Here is a 15,744-nt window from a genome sequence, read left to right as displayed (position 1 = left end):
AAGAGGGAGAGACTCGAGAGAGTGAGAGGGAGAGGGAGAGATTTGAGAGAGTGGGAGGGAGAGGAAGAGAGCTTGAAGGCTTGAAGCCTTGAGCCTTGAGAGAGTGAGTCTTGAGAGAGAGAGATCTTGAGAGTGTGAGAGGGAGAGAGCTTGAGCCTTGAGGATTAGCTTGTGGAGAGAAAGGGGGAGGGGGGTGCATTTTATGAGTCCTTGAGGCCTTGCACATTTTATGAGCCCAAACATTTACTTCAATTTTTTCAATTTTTGCCAAATTTGTTTGTAGCCGTTGGCCGTTCCAGGGGCATTCCGGAACGTTCCGGAACGGCCGTTCCGGTTTGCACTGGCCACCCGAAACGTCAGACGTTCCGGGACGTTTCGGAATGTTCGGGAAGGGAACTGCCCCCCGGAACGCCGGAACGGAGGCTAGGGGGCGTTCCCCGGTAACTCTGCTTCAAAGAAGTCATGCTTGCAAATATCCATGCTAGGATTTTTTACTTTGAGGTGGTCAAGCGTGCATACCAAGTCAACCACCCTCTTGTAGGCGCACCACAATTGTAATCCCCAATATACAGTGTTTTCCGTGCTAGAACGGAAAGAAAAGAGCACGCTCATTTTCTCTTGATGTGCATGAGTTCACGCTTGCCACATAGGCGAACTTGTCCAGGTTTGTTACTAACTTTGTCCTGATACTCCAGGTCTCCAGCTTGTTTTGCAAGGTCATTTGTGCAAGCTTCATATTGGGAATTTTATGCTTTTCTCTTCCTCTTTCTCTTTACTACAAATTGAAAAATAGTTACTTGGTAGAAGCATTGACTGTAGCCATTTCAATTTGCGAACTTTTGTAAGCTTTGAATGTTTTGAATGGCATAAATTGTTTGCAAAAAGAGCATTGTGCCTTCAATTGTAATTACATCATTCAGCAAGTACCTGCATTCTTCTCATCTTTCCATATTGTCAAGGTAGAAACGAGTATATGAAATAGGAAAGGAGTTGTAAAAATTTCAACTTTTATTTCCTTGTTAATTAAGGCTTTTTAGATATTTGATTTAGATGAGGTGGTCATTGTCACAAACTGCTGACGTGTTAAGCCACTAAAGAATAAAGCCAACTTGTAGATCCCGATCGAGGGGCCTAAACCCTAGAAGAATCAGAAGCAGTAGAAGAAAACCCTAGTAGATCACAACTTTAATTTATGTTTTTTGACATCTCGCAACCGGTGTCTCTTCTCAAATTGAAAACCTTGGAGGTCCAGTGTGATTGCTATGTCTTGGGCCTGCCATCACTGCCACAAGAACACTGTCCATCGAGGCTTGCTTTGACTATTTAAGAGCTTATGGACCATGCCACAATCGATTGATTGTCCCTCGGAATGACCCTTAGAAATTTTTGGGCTAACTTGAGTTGTTTTGCAGATATGCTATAATCATGGACGATTACTTTCTTTCAAGAAGAGGGGATGTCACAAACTGCTGACATGTCAAGCCACTAAAGAACGGAAACCCTAAGAAGAAGCAGAAGCAGCAGAGGAAGTTTTACCAACTTGCTAAGTCTTGCCAAGCGGCCTATTTTTTAAGAGGAGTTCCCACCAACTTATGGGACCCTGTCCGATGGGGCCCAGAGACCTAAAGACATTAAAACAAAGCAGGACCCACTTACACAGACACACACAAGAATTGTGTAAAAACGTGATGATGTGGTAGCTGTATGGAAGACCTGGATTTTGTGCTGACATGATGACGTGGCAGACTATATGGATAGTTCCGGATTTCCCGCTAACAAGATGTATGGACTTCCATGAAACACATTGGTAGCTTTTAGCGTTAGTTTTTGAGACCAGATGCTTTTAGATCTCGAAGCTTTTCATGTGATTGTTTTTCATGGCCAAGGGCCTTCAAATATGTGCCATGGGCTCATTCTCTAGCACGCTCTGCGTGGAGGTGCAGGGCATGGAGTATGGACGTTGTATTGAGTTCAATCAATATAAAGAAATACCGAAAGGGGTGTCAGGTTTTGGGGCCAGTGCTCTCTTGCGTGGGAACTCCGCCACTCCCAGTTTCGTGCATCGTGCATCTCTTTCAGTTTAGTTGTTATTTGAAGTGCTTAAAGTTGTTCAGTATGTTCTTTTCCGTCGGCACGTGGTGCCCGTCCCCGTTACAATCATTGGTTTTCTTTGCTTTCAGTTAACAAAGCTGGTATTATTGAGCCCTTGTCTTATTTCTCGATGACATTCTTGAGCAAGAGTTGAGGGAGGAAAGTTTTGGGATAGCTAGGTACACTGCATTTCAATATAAGAGTTGGCCTTTCTTTCTTTTTTTTTGCGAGAAAAAGATGCTTCTCTTAGTTAATAAAACTGCCCATTGAGGCTACAAACCTCCTCTACTAGAGAGGGCTACATCAAATGCATGGGGAGACTCTCCCAGTAAGTAAACAAAATATGTACAATGCAGGCTAAATCACAAAATGGGAGGAGGAAAAAGCCACACTGCTGGACGGTAGTGCCATCTAGGTGCACCATGGACCATGGTGAAGAAGGGCCCTTGGAGCCAAAGTCGCAGGAAAAACTCTCTACGCTCCCGCATGTGGTCGGAGCTCCCCTGAAGTCTCTTGAACTGACCCATGAGAGCATTGCCAGGCGTTTTTTGGGAAGTCTTTTTCAGGATTTTCTTTCATAATTAGACGTCGAAGGTAATAAGTGTCAGTGCCTGATGGCTCCTCATTTTATCTTGGACTGGCTGCCATGAGGAAATGTTTTTCTATACGTTTGATAATCAGAGTTGTCGAGTAATGATGGGTTTTTGACATCATGCGTTGGCTTCTATGCTTGCCATCAATGCTCTGAATAATGTTCCTTGAGGTTCTCCCTTTTCGAGTGTTGATCTCCTGGTTGCGAGAGTCCTCGCCTACTGTGCTATCAAAGGTTGATGGTCATTTATGTATCTGCTTAGCTACAGGTTTCTTGCTGATAATAGATGCCGTATTATGCTTTTTGTTGGATGAGTTGATGAGCCCAATAGTCTTTGAAACTCAAATCTAAATGGGTACATTAGTGATCGGCTAATGCTCAGGTGAAAAGAGTTTTGAACCTCAGCTTTGGTGAAAAGAGGATGCGTTGACTTGGAAGAGTGATGTATTTGGAAGGGGTATTGAAGCGGCAAGCTGTGAAGGGGGTGTTGGAAAAAGATGTGGGGGGGCTGCCCGCATGAGGCTAAGTATGTGTAATCGCCCAGGAGGAGCTCGTTGGGGCTATACAGGGGAGAGAGTGCAACACCTCACGAGGGACGAGCTGCCTAGAGTCGAAGGGACGCGATTGAGATGCAAGATCAGGAACTTGGGGTCTGATCACGGGTCAAGAGAAGAGGAGGCCGGCTACAGAGAGGGAGGCGGGCCTTCCAGGGCTGAGGGCTACACGAGGCTTCTGAGGTAGCTCACCAATTGCAAGGGCAACCCCTACAGGAACTTGAAGGGCTGCCAGCTGTGAGGAGGGCCGAGTGCATGGGAGAGGAGCAGGGAGCCTGTTGTGGGGATTATGTACATGACATGTGGGGCTGTTAAGGCTGGTTATGCGTTTATGGCGAGCCCATGAGCTGCCTTTAGATCTACGAGCTTTGTATTTTTTCATTGAGCTGAGCCCAGGCTGGTTATGCGTTTATGGTGAGCCCATGAGCTGCCTTTAGATCTACGAGCTTTGTATTTTTTCATTGAGCTGAGCCCAGGCAGCTATACAGCTGGGAAGTGTTTTGTGCTGGGCTTGGGAACTCTCTGTTCTTGCATGCAGGTGCAGGTATTTGAGTGATAGGTTTGGGATCCGGAACTGGCAGAGAGGCCAAGCTATAGGGGTGTTTTGCTCCGGCTTTCTTTTGTCATGGTTTTGGTGCCTGCCACTGAGGATCGAACTCCAGACCTTCAGTTTACAATATGACAGCTAGCAGGTTTTTCTCAGGTACTTATGGCAAAGACGTCGAAGCATGGCTACAATCTGTGGAGTGGGAGTTTGTTCACTTGGGCATTTTTGAGGATGATATGAAAGTGGTTTATGCATGGCAAGGCCTAGAAGATGATGCTGCTTATCTCATTTCTATGCTAACGGAAGAGAAGCAGTGGAGTTGGCAATCCATGAAGCAAGCTCTCTTTTGGGCTTTTTATCGACCGCCAGAAGTCTTTGCAACCATTGAAGGTGGGATACAAGTAGCTAAATTATGGCATGACCTCCAGGCTCAGTTTTGGGAGGTATTGGAGACATAGGCGTCACAGGTGGTCATGAGCTATCAGGAGAGTCAAAAAGACGCATTGTATGTAACACATGAAGAGGCATCACTTATGAATTTCTTGGAAGGTACACATGAAAGTTTATGTGAGAGTGCTTGTGATCTTGAGTTGCAACAAGAGGGAGGTCAAGAACTCGCCTTTTTTGAAGAGTGTGCTTTATCAGAGCCTCGGAAGATTGGAGATGAAAGTGTGAGTGAGCAGGTAGTTCTAGTGGATAGCTTCCATGTTGATGGAAGTGTTGATGTGGGACTTTTTGACGATGTTATGAATGATTTGGATGATAACACAACTCTGATTTGTTTCTTTGATGAGTGCATGCATGAAGAGATTATTGGTGAGTTTTTGGACAGTCTACTTGAAGAGGATGACCCTTTTATACGGCAAGTAACAGATTACAAGGTTTGTGAAGCAGTTAAGATGCCTCGAATGTGTTTAAAGGCTTTGTTTGCCTCTTCGCAGCAATGAATGTTATGAGGTATGTTTTGGAGCATGAGGTTGCTTCTACTTATGCCAATGATGCGGAAGGCTCTCTTGAGGTTCTGGAATGTAGTTTGGCCTCTGTTGGCACCCTTGCATGTTCTTATGCTCATGATTATGTAGAGGGAATTGTTATGAATGTCATACATGTTTTTCACATGGTTTATGAAAAGTCTTTCGATGCGAAGAATATGCCTGGTGCGCTCTCAAGGTTGGTTTGGGATCCTGCTGGACCTTGGTCTCTGCTTTGGGAAGTCAGGAGCTTTCCTTTTGATCCCGGTGGATTGTTACGATGAGACACCACTCTTGTACATACAGTTTTTAATTCTTTGCTTTAGTAGGTGTTTGTGTTTTGCACTTTTTCCAGGCTTTGGGCTTTTACTTGCAGGTTATGTCCGACAGGGGCAGGGTGCTGAAGCTCTGGAATGTTACAAGCATATGCAACGCGAGGGTTTTCTCAAACCTTTGTGAATGAAAGTAGCTAGTAGTTTCACTCCAGGAGAAAACAGTGGGCCTTTCACATGTATGGTAAACTCCATTGTATTGAGTATGCAAGTAGCATGTTCAAGACAATGTCTGAAAAGAATGTGATAACTTGGAATGCCATGATTACGGCATTGGTCCATAATAGGAAAGATGAAGCTGTGCTCCTCTTTTTTGCTAACTGGAATCTGAGGGGATCTTACCGGCTAGAATCACTTATGTGCTCATTATCAATGCCTGCAGTTTCATGCAAGACTTGGCTCAGGGCATGTGTATGCATGCCTGTATTATTGTAGGTGGATATGCTTCAGATGTGGTGGTGGAGAGTTCCTTGCTCACGTTTTATGGCAAGTGTGGCTCTATTTGTAGTGCAGTGACAGTTTTTAGTCAAATATCAGTGCCAAACGTTGTTGCCTGGACTGTCCTTATTATTGGCTATGTTGAGCATGGTCATAGCAAGGAAGCATTGAGTTGTATGGATACCATGCAAGAAAAGGGCCTGCCTTACAATGGTCTCACGTTCACATCTCATTTGAATGCTAAGCATCATTGGAGCTCTGGGCAGAGGACAAGAGATACATGCTGAAATAGCCAGAGAGGGTTATAAATGTTGTTCTAGTCTTGGGAGTACTTTGGTGGATATGTATGCCAAGTGTGGCATGCTTGAAGAAGCAAAGGAGGTATTTGATGAGATTCCAACAAGGGATACTTCCTCATGGAATGCACTAATTACTGGTTATGTAGATCATGGACTCGGTGATCGAGCAGTTCACTGTTTTGGACAGATGCAAGATGAGGACATTGCACCTGCTGTTGTCAACTTTGTCTGTATCTTAAAAGCTTACGGCAGTATACAGGCAATTGAAACAGGTGAAGAGATACACATGGAGGTTCAGAGGCAGGGATTATTGGACAAGCATATAGTGCTAGCAACTGCATTGGTCGACATGTATGCAATGTGTGGTATGCTGGCAAAGGCCCAATAAGTTTTTGATGCGCTTCCAACACGGGATGTGAGCTCTTAGACTGCTCTTCTAGGAGGATATACGCATCATGGCTTTGGAGATGAGGCTCTTTGCTGTCTTGAGGAATGCCACAATTTGAGCCCTATTGAGTGCTTGTCGGAAATGGGGAGTTTCCATGTGTAGGTCTGCTTTATGAAGCTTTCATGTTGAATTGAAGACGGTTTCTGTCTTCAGAAAAAGGATTATTGAGCACTGGTGAGATGAGATGCAGTTACACTACTGCAGAGAGTGGAGAATTCAGCTGTATGAAGGTTTCAGGGTGAAGTGAAGATGGTTTTGTGTATTAGAAGGGTCAAAAACACATGGGTGAGATGTAGGTTATACACCTACATTGCTGATCGAGTTTAGAGTTTGGCTTTAGTATTTTCTTGCTGGTCATTCTTAAGGATCAACATCAGCCTCCATGTTCTCTTTCTCTCTTTGTCATGCAATAGCTGTTATCTCGCGAAATTCAGACCTGCTTAAAATGCTTAGTTTGATTTGTTGAGGGCTTTTGCGCCAGAGGAACATTGGAACATATATGCAAAGTGTGGGAGTTTGGATGATGCAGAGGGGTGTTTAATAATATGTCAAAAGCAGGTATAGTGGCTTGGTGCTCAATCATTTCAGATTATGCTGATCGGGAGGAAATTTTGAAAGCCTTTCAGCTTTTTACTAAGATGCATAAAAGTAGTCTGCAACCGAATTTGGTCACATTCATAAGCATTCTGACAGTAAGCTCCAGCATGTCTTGTCTGATGTTTGGGAAGCTGGTTCATCCCCTGATAATTAAAAACAACTGTGTTCTGAATTTAAAAGCTTTAAACGTTTTAATTGATATGTACGGAAAGTGCGGGGGTATAGAGGATGCAGACTTTATTTCCTGTCGAATGTTTGAAAGCAATTGCAACAAGGTGTAGAATCAGATTGTGCAACATTTGAAGGTGTCCTTAAGGCATGTTCAATCATATATATTGATTGTTCTGCTCCTCAGATGCTTATAAAGTTTTTAGAATCTTGCCCAAATGCAAGGTTCATCCCTGGAATGCAATGGTAGCAGGCTCCTTACAGGGTGAATGTTTCGAGGATGATATGTCATATTTTCATGGCATGCTATTGGACAGTGTCGCACCTGATAGCACTACATATGCCAGCATTCTCAAGCTTGTTCTGATAGCGATCAGGTAGCTGAAGGAGAACAAAGTGATTGGAAATGCTCTAGTTTCCATAACCTGCTGCTGAGCATGAATGCTCTAGCAGGCTAGGGGGGCTGGCAAGTGTAGCGGAGATAATGTGTCGTGCCCTCTATAGTGGGTGCTCCTCTGTGCAATGTGTGTGATATCTCACTCCAGAGAATGAAAACACAAAAGACGAGGAACAACAGAGCAAGAACAGTGTGACTCGGCAGATCATGAACAGCACGAATATCGACAAACTCAAAGAAACCGATACAGACTCTAGCATGGCAGCACACTCGGCTCCAACCCAGATCTCATAGGTACAGTGGGGGTGTCGAGGCTCAACTGCGCAGGGATGGTGCAGACGTGCTGTGTACAACTTTGATGAGAAGACTCTAGATAACTGACCACACAAAAGTACATGATGATGCTGGATTTTGTGGTGGTTTGATTCTTGGCAGGCTGGGGCTGAGGCTGAGGTGCAAGTCGAGGCCTCCTCCGTGGACAGGCCTTCGCTAGGTGGCCCATCTGTCTGCAAATGAAGCACTGGTTCGGGAGACCCGAGTACTCCACACTTTGCATAAATCAACCCCCACTCACCCGAGGCAGAAGGATGACCTTCGGGAGCGTGTGGGTATCTCTGACCAAAACTCGAACTGAAGGGATGCCGGCCGCCTTGGCAGCTACTGGTGCTGCCGTACGAGGGGTCTCCAGAACAGTCCCGATGGCGGAGCCAATCCTGGTGAGCAGTGGAAGGTACTCCCTTCGTAAACCCGGAAAGCAGACTGAGATGGGGATGTCTGCCTCCTCTACTAGCACATCCGAAGCCGGGTCAAAACCGTGTCGCCACTGTCGAAAGTGGGCGCGTGATGCTCGGATAGCCAGTGGACTCATAGCTATGACCTTGGAGGCCATCTCGGAAGTCTCGAACTCGATCTGGTAGTACCCCCGTCCGAGGATCTAGACATCCAAAATCTTGCCCACCTCTGCGAGAAGGCGGGCCTGGAGAAGGTCTCGCAGCTCTCCTCTGCTAGGACGGGTGCCGAGAACCTTGCAGATGACAGAAGTCGCCTGCAAGCGCTCTACCTCTGCGGCAAGGCTCGCTTGCTCTGTTGGCGAAAGAGCAAGTCGAATGGTGGGCTCAGCGGGGTCGGGCGAGGGGGCTTCAGGCGAGTCCCTCTGTGGCGGAGCTGGAGCCTCCATCTGTGTCTACTGCTGAGTCGAAGAAGCGGACGGAGAAGAACAATCTGCAGCCGAGAACGCCGAACACTTGTCCGAAGAAAAGGTGTTGCAGAGCCAGGCGCAGAAAACCCTTCGGAGATAATGCGGACAAAAAAAGGGGGGGGATGGAGGGAAGGAAAAGGAGGTGAGCACGGGTACAGAAGGCTGCGGGGGGGGCGGGGCGAGAGAAAACAGCCAAGGAGTGGGCAGCGGGAGGGCTAGGGGGGGAGGGCAGCGGGCAGCAGGGGGCAAGAGGTGGCGGGCTGGGCAGGGTGGAGGAAACAGCGCGAAGGCGGGAGGAGGGAGGGGGTGCAGCGCGAGGGCGAGGGGGGGGGGGGGCAGCGCGAGGGTTAGAAGGAGAAGGGGGGTGAGGGGGAGCGATGGCGCAAGGGGGGGGGGGGGAGCGTGCAGCAGCAGCGAGCTCGGTCAATTCAGGATCCAGAACCCTTTCTTAGAAGTCCCCTGGTTTGAAAGCTTCACAAAACTGTTGTCTTAATGTGGCCCAAGTAGTAAAGTGGTTCTCTGCAAACTGACTATACCACTTGTCTGCTCAGCCATCCAAGGTAGATGGGAAGAGCACTAAGTAGGCATCTTCTCGGTTGAGGCCACGACCTCGGTAGAGAGAAACAAACCTTCGGGCATGGTCGTTAGCATCCTCGGTGGAGAGACCCTTGAAAGTCGGAAATTCAATATTCACCTTAGCTAGAACGCTTGTGAGCTCTTCCATGGCTGCCTGTGTAGGAGCTTGGTATAACACAGTGGATGAGAAGATTATTGATGGGGGTGAAGGGGGAGGTGTAGAACTGTTTGAGGAAGAAGGTAGGGGTAATGGGGCTGGTGGACTTCTGCTTGGCACGAAGGGTTGATGCTTCTTGTGGTAGTACTTCAAAGGACTTAGTAGTGGGCTTTGTCGCTCTTTTGACTGCCTTGTATGTGTCATGCAGTAACCACAAGCCCACCCAAGCCTTGAGCACGAAGACCTTTACTAACTGCACACTGGTTCCGACTCTACTAGACTAGGGCGAGTGACTAGACCTCTTGGTTAGACCTGGACGGGAGAGGACTAGACCTAGCCTACTCTGGCTAGACCTGGACTAGAGACTACTAGACCCGGACGAGAGACTTAGACCAAGACGAGCCAGAGTGACTAGACTAGCTGGTCTAGTATTGAGCTGGACAGGCCAAGCTGGACTAGTCCAGACTAACACAGGCGAGAGCTTAAACGAGCTAGCTCTTCGACCTGTAGGCACAGTGGAGTGAAACTTAAGTTGAGGTCCCATCGGGCGTGCCAAAAATGAGAGCACCTGTAGCGGAGATAATGTGTCGTGCCCTTAGTAGTGGGTGCTCCTTGGTGCAATGTGTGTGATATCTCACTCCACAGAAGACAAGGAACAACAGAGCAAGAAGAGTATGACTCGGCAGATCATGAACAGCACGAACATCGACAAACTCAAAGAAACCGATACAGACTCAAACATGGTAGCACACTCAGCTCTAGCCCAGATCTCATAGGTACAATGGGGGTGTTGAGGCTCAAAGGTGCAAGCCCAAATCTTATAGGTACAGTGGGGCTGTCGAGGCTCAACTGTGCAGGGATGGTGCAGACGTGCTGTGTACAACTCTGATGAGAGACTCTAGATAACTGACCACACAAAAGTAGATGATGATGCATACCGACGACCGGAACCAACCACTCATATGTATCTCTCAAGAGCCACCAACAACTGGTAGATATCCCAATCCAGCTAAGCCTCCTCCTAACTGAGGTGGTGGTGATCTGGCCACGGTGTCCATTGGACCAGCATCCGTAACACTTGCCATGTGTTACAGCCCAGGCGAGAGAGTTTGCCCAGTGTGGACTCAAGCCCAACTGCAACTAACTGCTTGTCCCATGCCAGTGACACTGTAGCCCTGCTACAGCAAGCTATGTCAGGCGTTTTTTGGAAAGTTTTTTCAAGGCTTTTCTTTCATAATTAGACGTCGAAGGTAATGAATGTCAGTGCCTGATGGCTCCTCATTTTATCTTGGACTGGTTGCCATGAGGAAATGTTTTTCTATACATCTGATAATCAGAGTTTTCGAGTAATGATGGGTTTTTGACATCATGCATTGGCTTCTATGCTTGCCAATAATGCTCTGAATAATGTTCCTTGAGGTTCTCCCTCTTCGAGTGTTGATCTCCTGGTTGCGAGAGTCCTTGCCTGCTGTGCTATCAAAGGTTGATGGTCATTTATGTATTTGCTTAGCTACAGTTTCTTGTTGATAACAGATGCCGTATTATGTTTTTTGTTGGATGAGTTGATGAGCCCAATAGTCTTTGAGACTCAAATCTAAATGGGTATATTAGTGATCGGTTAATGCTCAGGTGAAAAGAGTTTTGAACCTAGCTTTGGTGAAAAGACGATGCGTTGACTTGGAAGAGTGACGTATTTGGAAGGGGTATTGGGGTATTGAAGCGGCAAGCTGTGAAGGGGGTGTTGGAAAAAGATGTGGGGGGGCTGCCCGCATGAGGCTGAGTATATGTAATCGCCCAGAAGGAGCTCGTTGGGGCTATACAGGGGAGAGAGTGCAACACCTCACGAGGGACGAGCTGCCTAGAGTCGAAGGGACGTGATGGAGATGCAAGATCAGGAATTTGGGGTCTGATCACGGGTCAAGAGAAGAGGAGGCCGTCTACAGAGAGGGAGGCGGGCCTTCCAGGGCTGAGGGCTACACGAGGCTTCTGAGGTAGCTCACCAATTGCAAGGGCGACCCCTACAGGAACTTGAAGGGCTGCCAGCTGTGAGGAGGGCCGAGTGCATCGGAGAGGAGAAGGGAGCCTGTTGTGGGGATTATGTACATGACATGTGGGGCTGTTAAGGCTGGCTATGTGTTTATGGCGAGCCCATGAGCTGCCTTTAGATCTACGAGCTTTGTATTTTTTCATTGAGCTGAGCCCAGGCAGCTATACAGCTGGGAAGTGTTTGGTGCTGGGCTTGGGAACTCTCTGTTCTTGCATGCAGGTTGCAGGTATTTGAGTGATAGGTTTGTGATCCGAAACTGGCAGAGAGGCCAAGCGATAGGGGTGTTTTGCTCCGGCTTTCTTCTGTTAGCGTGAATCAACTCCAGCCAAAAAGTCACAAACAATCTCTGCCAGTGGGACACGGCGAGCCTCGAAGATGTGGAAACATCATGCCTGCCAAATGAACCAGAGTGTCAAGCCACAAACAAGCTCCCAATACACATTTCTCTCACTACACCACTCCTAGAGGGTAAGCTCTGTGATAGGCTAGCGTGTAGGTTGACCCCCCTGATCACTATCATCCTGCTTGTGGAACCCAACTCAAAATGGAGCACAAGGTCTGTGAAAGTGTACCAGACTGCAACACCCCAAGTGTACTGTTGAGCTGTGGAAAGAACTGGCATCAGCCGAAGAACCCGAAGCCAAACCTGGTGTGCCATGGGGCAGTCCCACAGACAATGACGCTGATGCTCCAAAGGATGGCTACAAGCTGGAAAGGCTGCTGAGAAGCCACTGTGTACTAGCCAGCTCCCAACTGCTATAGCTCTGTGTGCAACTAGCCACTGGAACATAGTAACTCTCCTCGGCTTTTTGCAGTTTCACAAACGGTCCCAAAAATGTGACAAGAACTCAACTGTGAGACCCTCCTCCTGCCAATGAAGTGTTGCAGCAAGACGAGCCTCTCTCCGTGCTGCCAGTATGTAATGCCCAGTTGAATTGTGTACTAGAAAAAGGAATTGTGTATTGGAAAAATGGGATCCCAGGGTGATCGGCTGAAGAGAAGGGATCCCTCCAAAAGCACTCTCTAGGGTCCCACTATACTCGTGCCAGAGGGTAGCCCTCCCATGCCCAAAGCCGCCAGTGGCCTGTCTGTCTCAAGATCCGCTGGGTCAGGATCTATGACACATGTCCTCCCACAGATGCCCACAAGTCGTATCCTCTGAAAGCAACACTCTGCAACATATGGAACCTCTATTGAGACTTTGTGAAGACGACCCTCTCCCTGAACCTCAAAAAACATGTGGGGTACGGACTTTGAGCAAGCTCAAACTGCAATGAGGACCTCCAGTCCCGTGAAGGCCCCCATCCATATGGGAGCTGCTGCCTCTAGAGGGGTGAGCCACTCAGTTGGTAAAGCCTTTGTAATCTTGACACATGCTCTACACCCCCCTCATGCCTCATAGCTTGATGCTCTGACCTCCTCGGACAATCCTGAAAACTAAAGCCAGTCGCCAAGAGTACGAGCTGGAATCTCTGCCATGTACCCCAAGAAACATGAGGCCTACTACCAACTAGGTGGCCTCTCTGAGTGCTAACCATGGGGTTCCAAACAAGGGGCTACCTCAAGCGTTCCTCCGTGCAAGTGGGCTGATGTTGCTCTAGGTCACTCCTCAACTGCTCCCAAGACCTAAGCAGTAAACCGATCCTCCAACCTCCTGCTCAAACCAACTCTGTGCATCTTTGTGAAAATCCACCTAATGGAAGGGCTCCAAGGCCCGCCGCATGGGGGACTCCAGCTCGAAGCCGGTGAAGCAACAACTCCTTCCAGGGCTCCTCCGCTGAAAGCAGTTCTTTGACCACAAACTTCCCAAGAAGAGCTCTGCTCTGCTGTGCTGGGTCAATGATCCCAACCCCCCCTGAGACCATGGTAAGGTGATGACCTGCCAGGCCACTTTGGCCTGGGCTAACTGGATGTCGCGTCCTAACTGGGTGTCGCATCCTAACTACAAAAAGTTTTTGATCAGCCTCTCTAGATCGTTTATACAAGAGCTCGAGAAGATCTAGTAGGACATGATGTACCACATAGTAGCCAACAGCACCTGATTGGCCACCAACTCTGCCTGTAAAAAAAAACAGTGCCGAAATCTATTGAAGCTGTTTCCTCCTAATAGACATGAAGAGGGGAGCAGTTTGCTGGTCGGGGGACAAGTCCAAGTCAACCTCACAACCCAGATAGAGTACTAGAGTCCCTGGAGGAATCCATCTAAAGCCCTCACCTGGTGACGAATCAGGCATAGGAGTACTGCCAACCCAGAAAGCCACTGTCTTCCTCCAGTTGATCAATGCTCTTGATTCACAACAAAACACCTCAAGCGCCCGCTCACACTATGCAAATCAGCCTCCTGGCCCTCCAAGTATGTGGCTGAGTCGTCAGCAAACTCAGCGTCCAGTAGCTCGTCTCCTCTAATAGGGAGCTCTAGAACATGCAAGCCAACCTGCTATGAAGTCAAAAATTTGCTCATCGCCTCAACATAGAAAAGAAAGAGGAAGGGGGCTAGAGGGCAATCCTGTTTGACCAAATCGTGAGCATGAAGTGTTTCGCTCTTCCTCCTGCCAAGAGCACCTGATTGTGCGCACACTTGTAGAGAGCTGACACACCTCTGATCCGCACATCTGAGAACCCCATCATGCATAAAGTGCCCTCTAGAAAATCCTAGTCAACTCTATCAGAAGGTTCTCAAAATCGAGGAGTATCACAAGATCCTCTCCTCGGAGACGCACGAGGACAAATGCCTCCCAAAAGGTGAAAATGTTGTCAAGGATACTACATTCGTTAACAAAACCTGTTTGAGTGCCATGTATAATGCTCTCAAGAAGTGGCTGAATCCTCAAACTCAGAGCCTTTGCTAGAATTTTGTAGGCTGAGTTGAGAATGGTGATGGGTTGCCACTGTCGAATCTCATCCAAGGAGCCTTCCTCCTTGGGAATAAGGTAGATCAACTTTCAAGCCCTCACTCATGTTGTTAGGCATCTCTCCAGTGTGCAAGATATACTGACAGGCGTTGCAAAGATCCGAACCAAGCAAGTCCCAGTACTCTAAAAAGAAGCTGGGAGTCAAACTATCCTCCCCTGGACAACTACCTCGGGGGAATGCTCCAAGGTTCTCATGGAGCTCCTCTAGCTGGAGAGGAAGCTCTAGTCTCTAACGCATCTCCTCAGCAACAAGGCTAGGCATCTGCGTCCAAACCTGCTCTCTTCATGCAGCCTGACGCTTTGATTGAGGCTCAACTGATAGCAAAACATGTAGAAGTCAGTAGCAACTGCACGCATATCCTCAAGCTCTGAAGTAACAAACCCGTTGGGTCTCCTCAATTGGTTGACACTGGTGTGCGCATGGTGGGGCCCCACTATCTCAAAGAACTCCCCAATAAACCCACCTGGGTCCATTGAGATGCCTGCCGATGGAAGGCAAACTCATACCTCCGCTCCTCAATGCTAGTCAGCTCCTGTCGATCCTGCTGCATCTGCTCCTCCAACCAAGGACTATCTGTGTGGCGCTCCTGCATCCTCTTTAAGGAAGCAATGCCCTCTCGGAGATGCTTCTTCTCGTCCCTGGTTGTAGCCAAGCGAGCTGCAGACTCCTGGAGGAAGAAACAACTAAGCTCAGCGAGTCCAGAGGCCACTCTGCTAGCAAGGGAGTCCCGAGTGTCCAGACTCTTAGTCCAAAGTGCCACCACCTGCTCTTTGAGCTCCGGATCCAGCAAGACCCTCTCAGGGATGTGCAACATCGTACTCCCACTCCTCTGTCTGTCTGTCATGGTGAGAATCATTGGCGCATGGTTAGAAAATGCAGTCCCTGCCAGAATTCAAATAGATCCATCCATATTGCAAATATGGTCATTGGCGTAGAAGCCATCTATCCGAGATAGATTCACTCCTCCTATTGTGCTGTCAGAGCGAGAAAAAGGCAAGCTATCTGGGGGCCCTCAAGATCATACATAAACGCTCCCAAGCTACCAACTTAGCCCCGTGCACAGTAGCATGGCTACCTCCAATCCTGTTTGAGGGGTCCTCCAACATGTTGAAGTTTCCCCCAACACACCACTGCTCTGCATGTAGCAAGGACTCTACAATATGTGACCAAAACTCAGTTCGTGCACTTGCCACATTGGGTGCACAGATATTCAGGAAGCCCATGAGGTAGCCCTAAACCTACATAGTAATCCATTGGGCCCTACTTGGCACAATAATACCTTTATCCACAATGGTCTACTGCCATGAGTCCGCAATAGTCATACATACCCCTCCCTGAATGCCTCCAGGCCCAAATGCAGCATGTCTCATAACGATTAAGCAAAATCTGACCACATCGTCTAATGGGGCTCTCACAAAG

General features: G+C 48.0%; 1 protein-coding gene and 1 pseudogene across 1 annotated transcript; both read left to right on the top strand.

Moving 5' to 3' along the window:
- Positions 1-5,043: 5,043 nt before the first annotated feature.
- Positions 5,044-8,709, top strand: LOC147428110 (putative pentatricopeptide repeat-containing protein At3g13770, mitochondrial; annotated as a pseudogene).
- LOC147428111 (pentatricopeptide repeat-containing protein At1g06140, mitochondrial-like) lies at positions 6,818-7,418 on the top strand. Its single transcript, XM_086496803.1, has 2 exons — positions 6,818-7,144; positions 7,263-7,418. The coding sequence occupies exons 1-2, from the start codon at positions 6,818-6,820 to the stop codon at positions 7,416-7,418; spliced, it is 483 nt and encodes a 160-aa protein (XP_086352929.1).
- Positions 8,710-15,744: the final 7,035 nt, after the last annotated feature.

Source organism: Adiantum capillus-veneris, chromosome 23 (genome assembly GCF_014529385.1).
Source record: "Adiantum capillus-veneris isolate H3 chromosome 23, ASM1452938v2, whole genome shotgun sequence".
Lineage (NCBI taxonomy): Eukaryota > Viridiplantae > Streptophyta > Polypodiopsida > Polypodiales > Pteridaceae > Adiantum > Adiantum capillus-veneris.
Note: the sequence above shows the minus strand (reverse complement) of the source record. Positions and strands in the feature narration are given on the sequence as shown.

Coding starts and splice junctions, on each gene's coding strand:
- LOC147428111 (XM_086496803.1), top strand. CDS start 6,818: ATGTCAAAAGCAGGTATAGTGGCTTGGTGCTCAATCATTTCAGATTAT. Junction 7,145..7,262: donor TTGAAAGCAATTGCAACAAG/GTGTAGAATCAG, acceptor CCCAAATGCAAG/GTTCATCCCTGGAATGCAAT.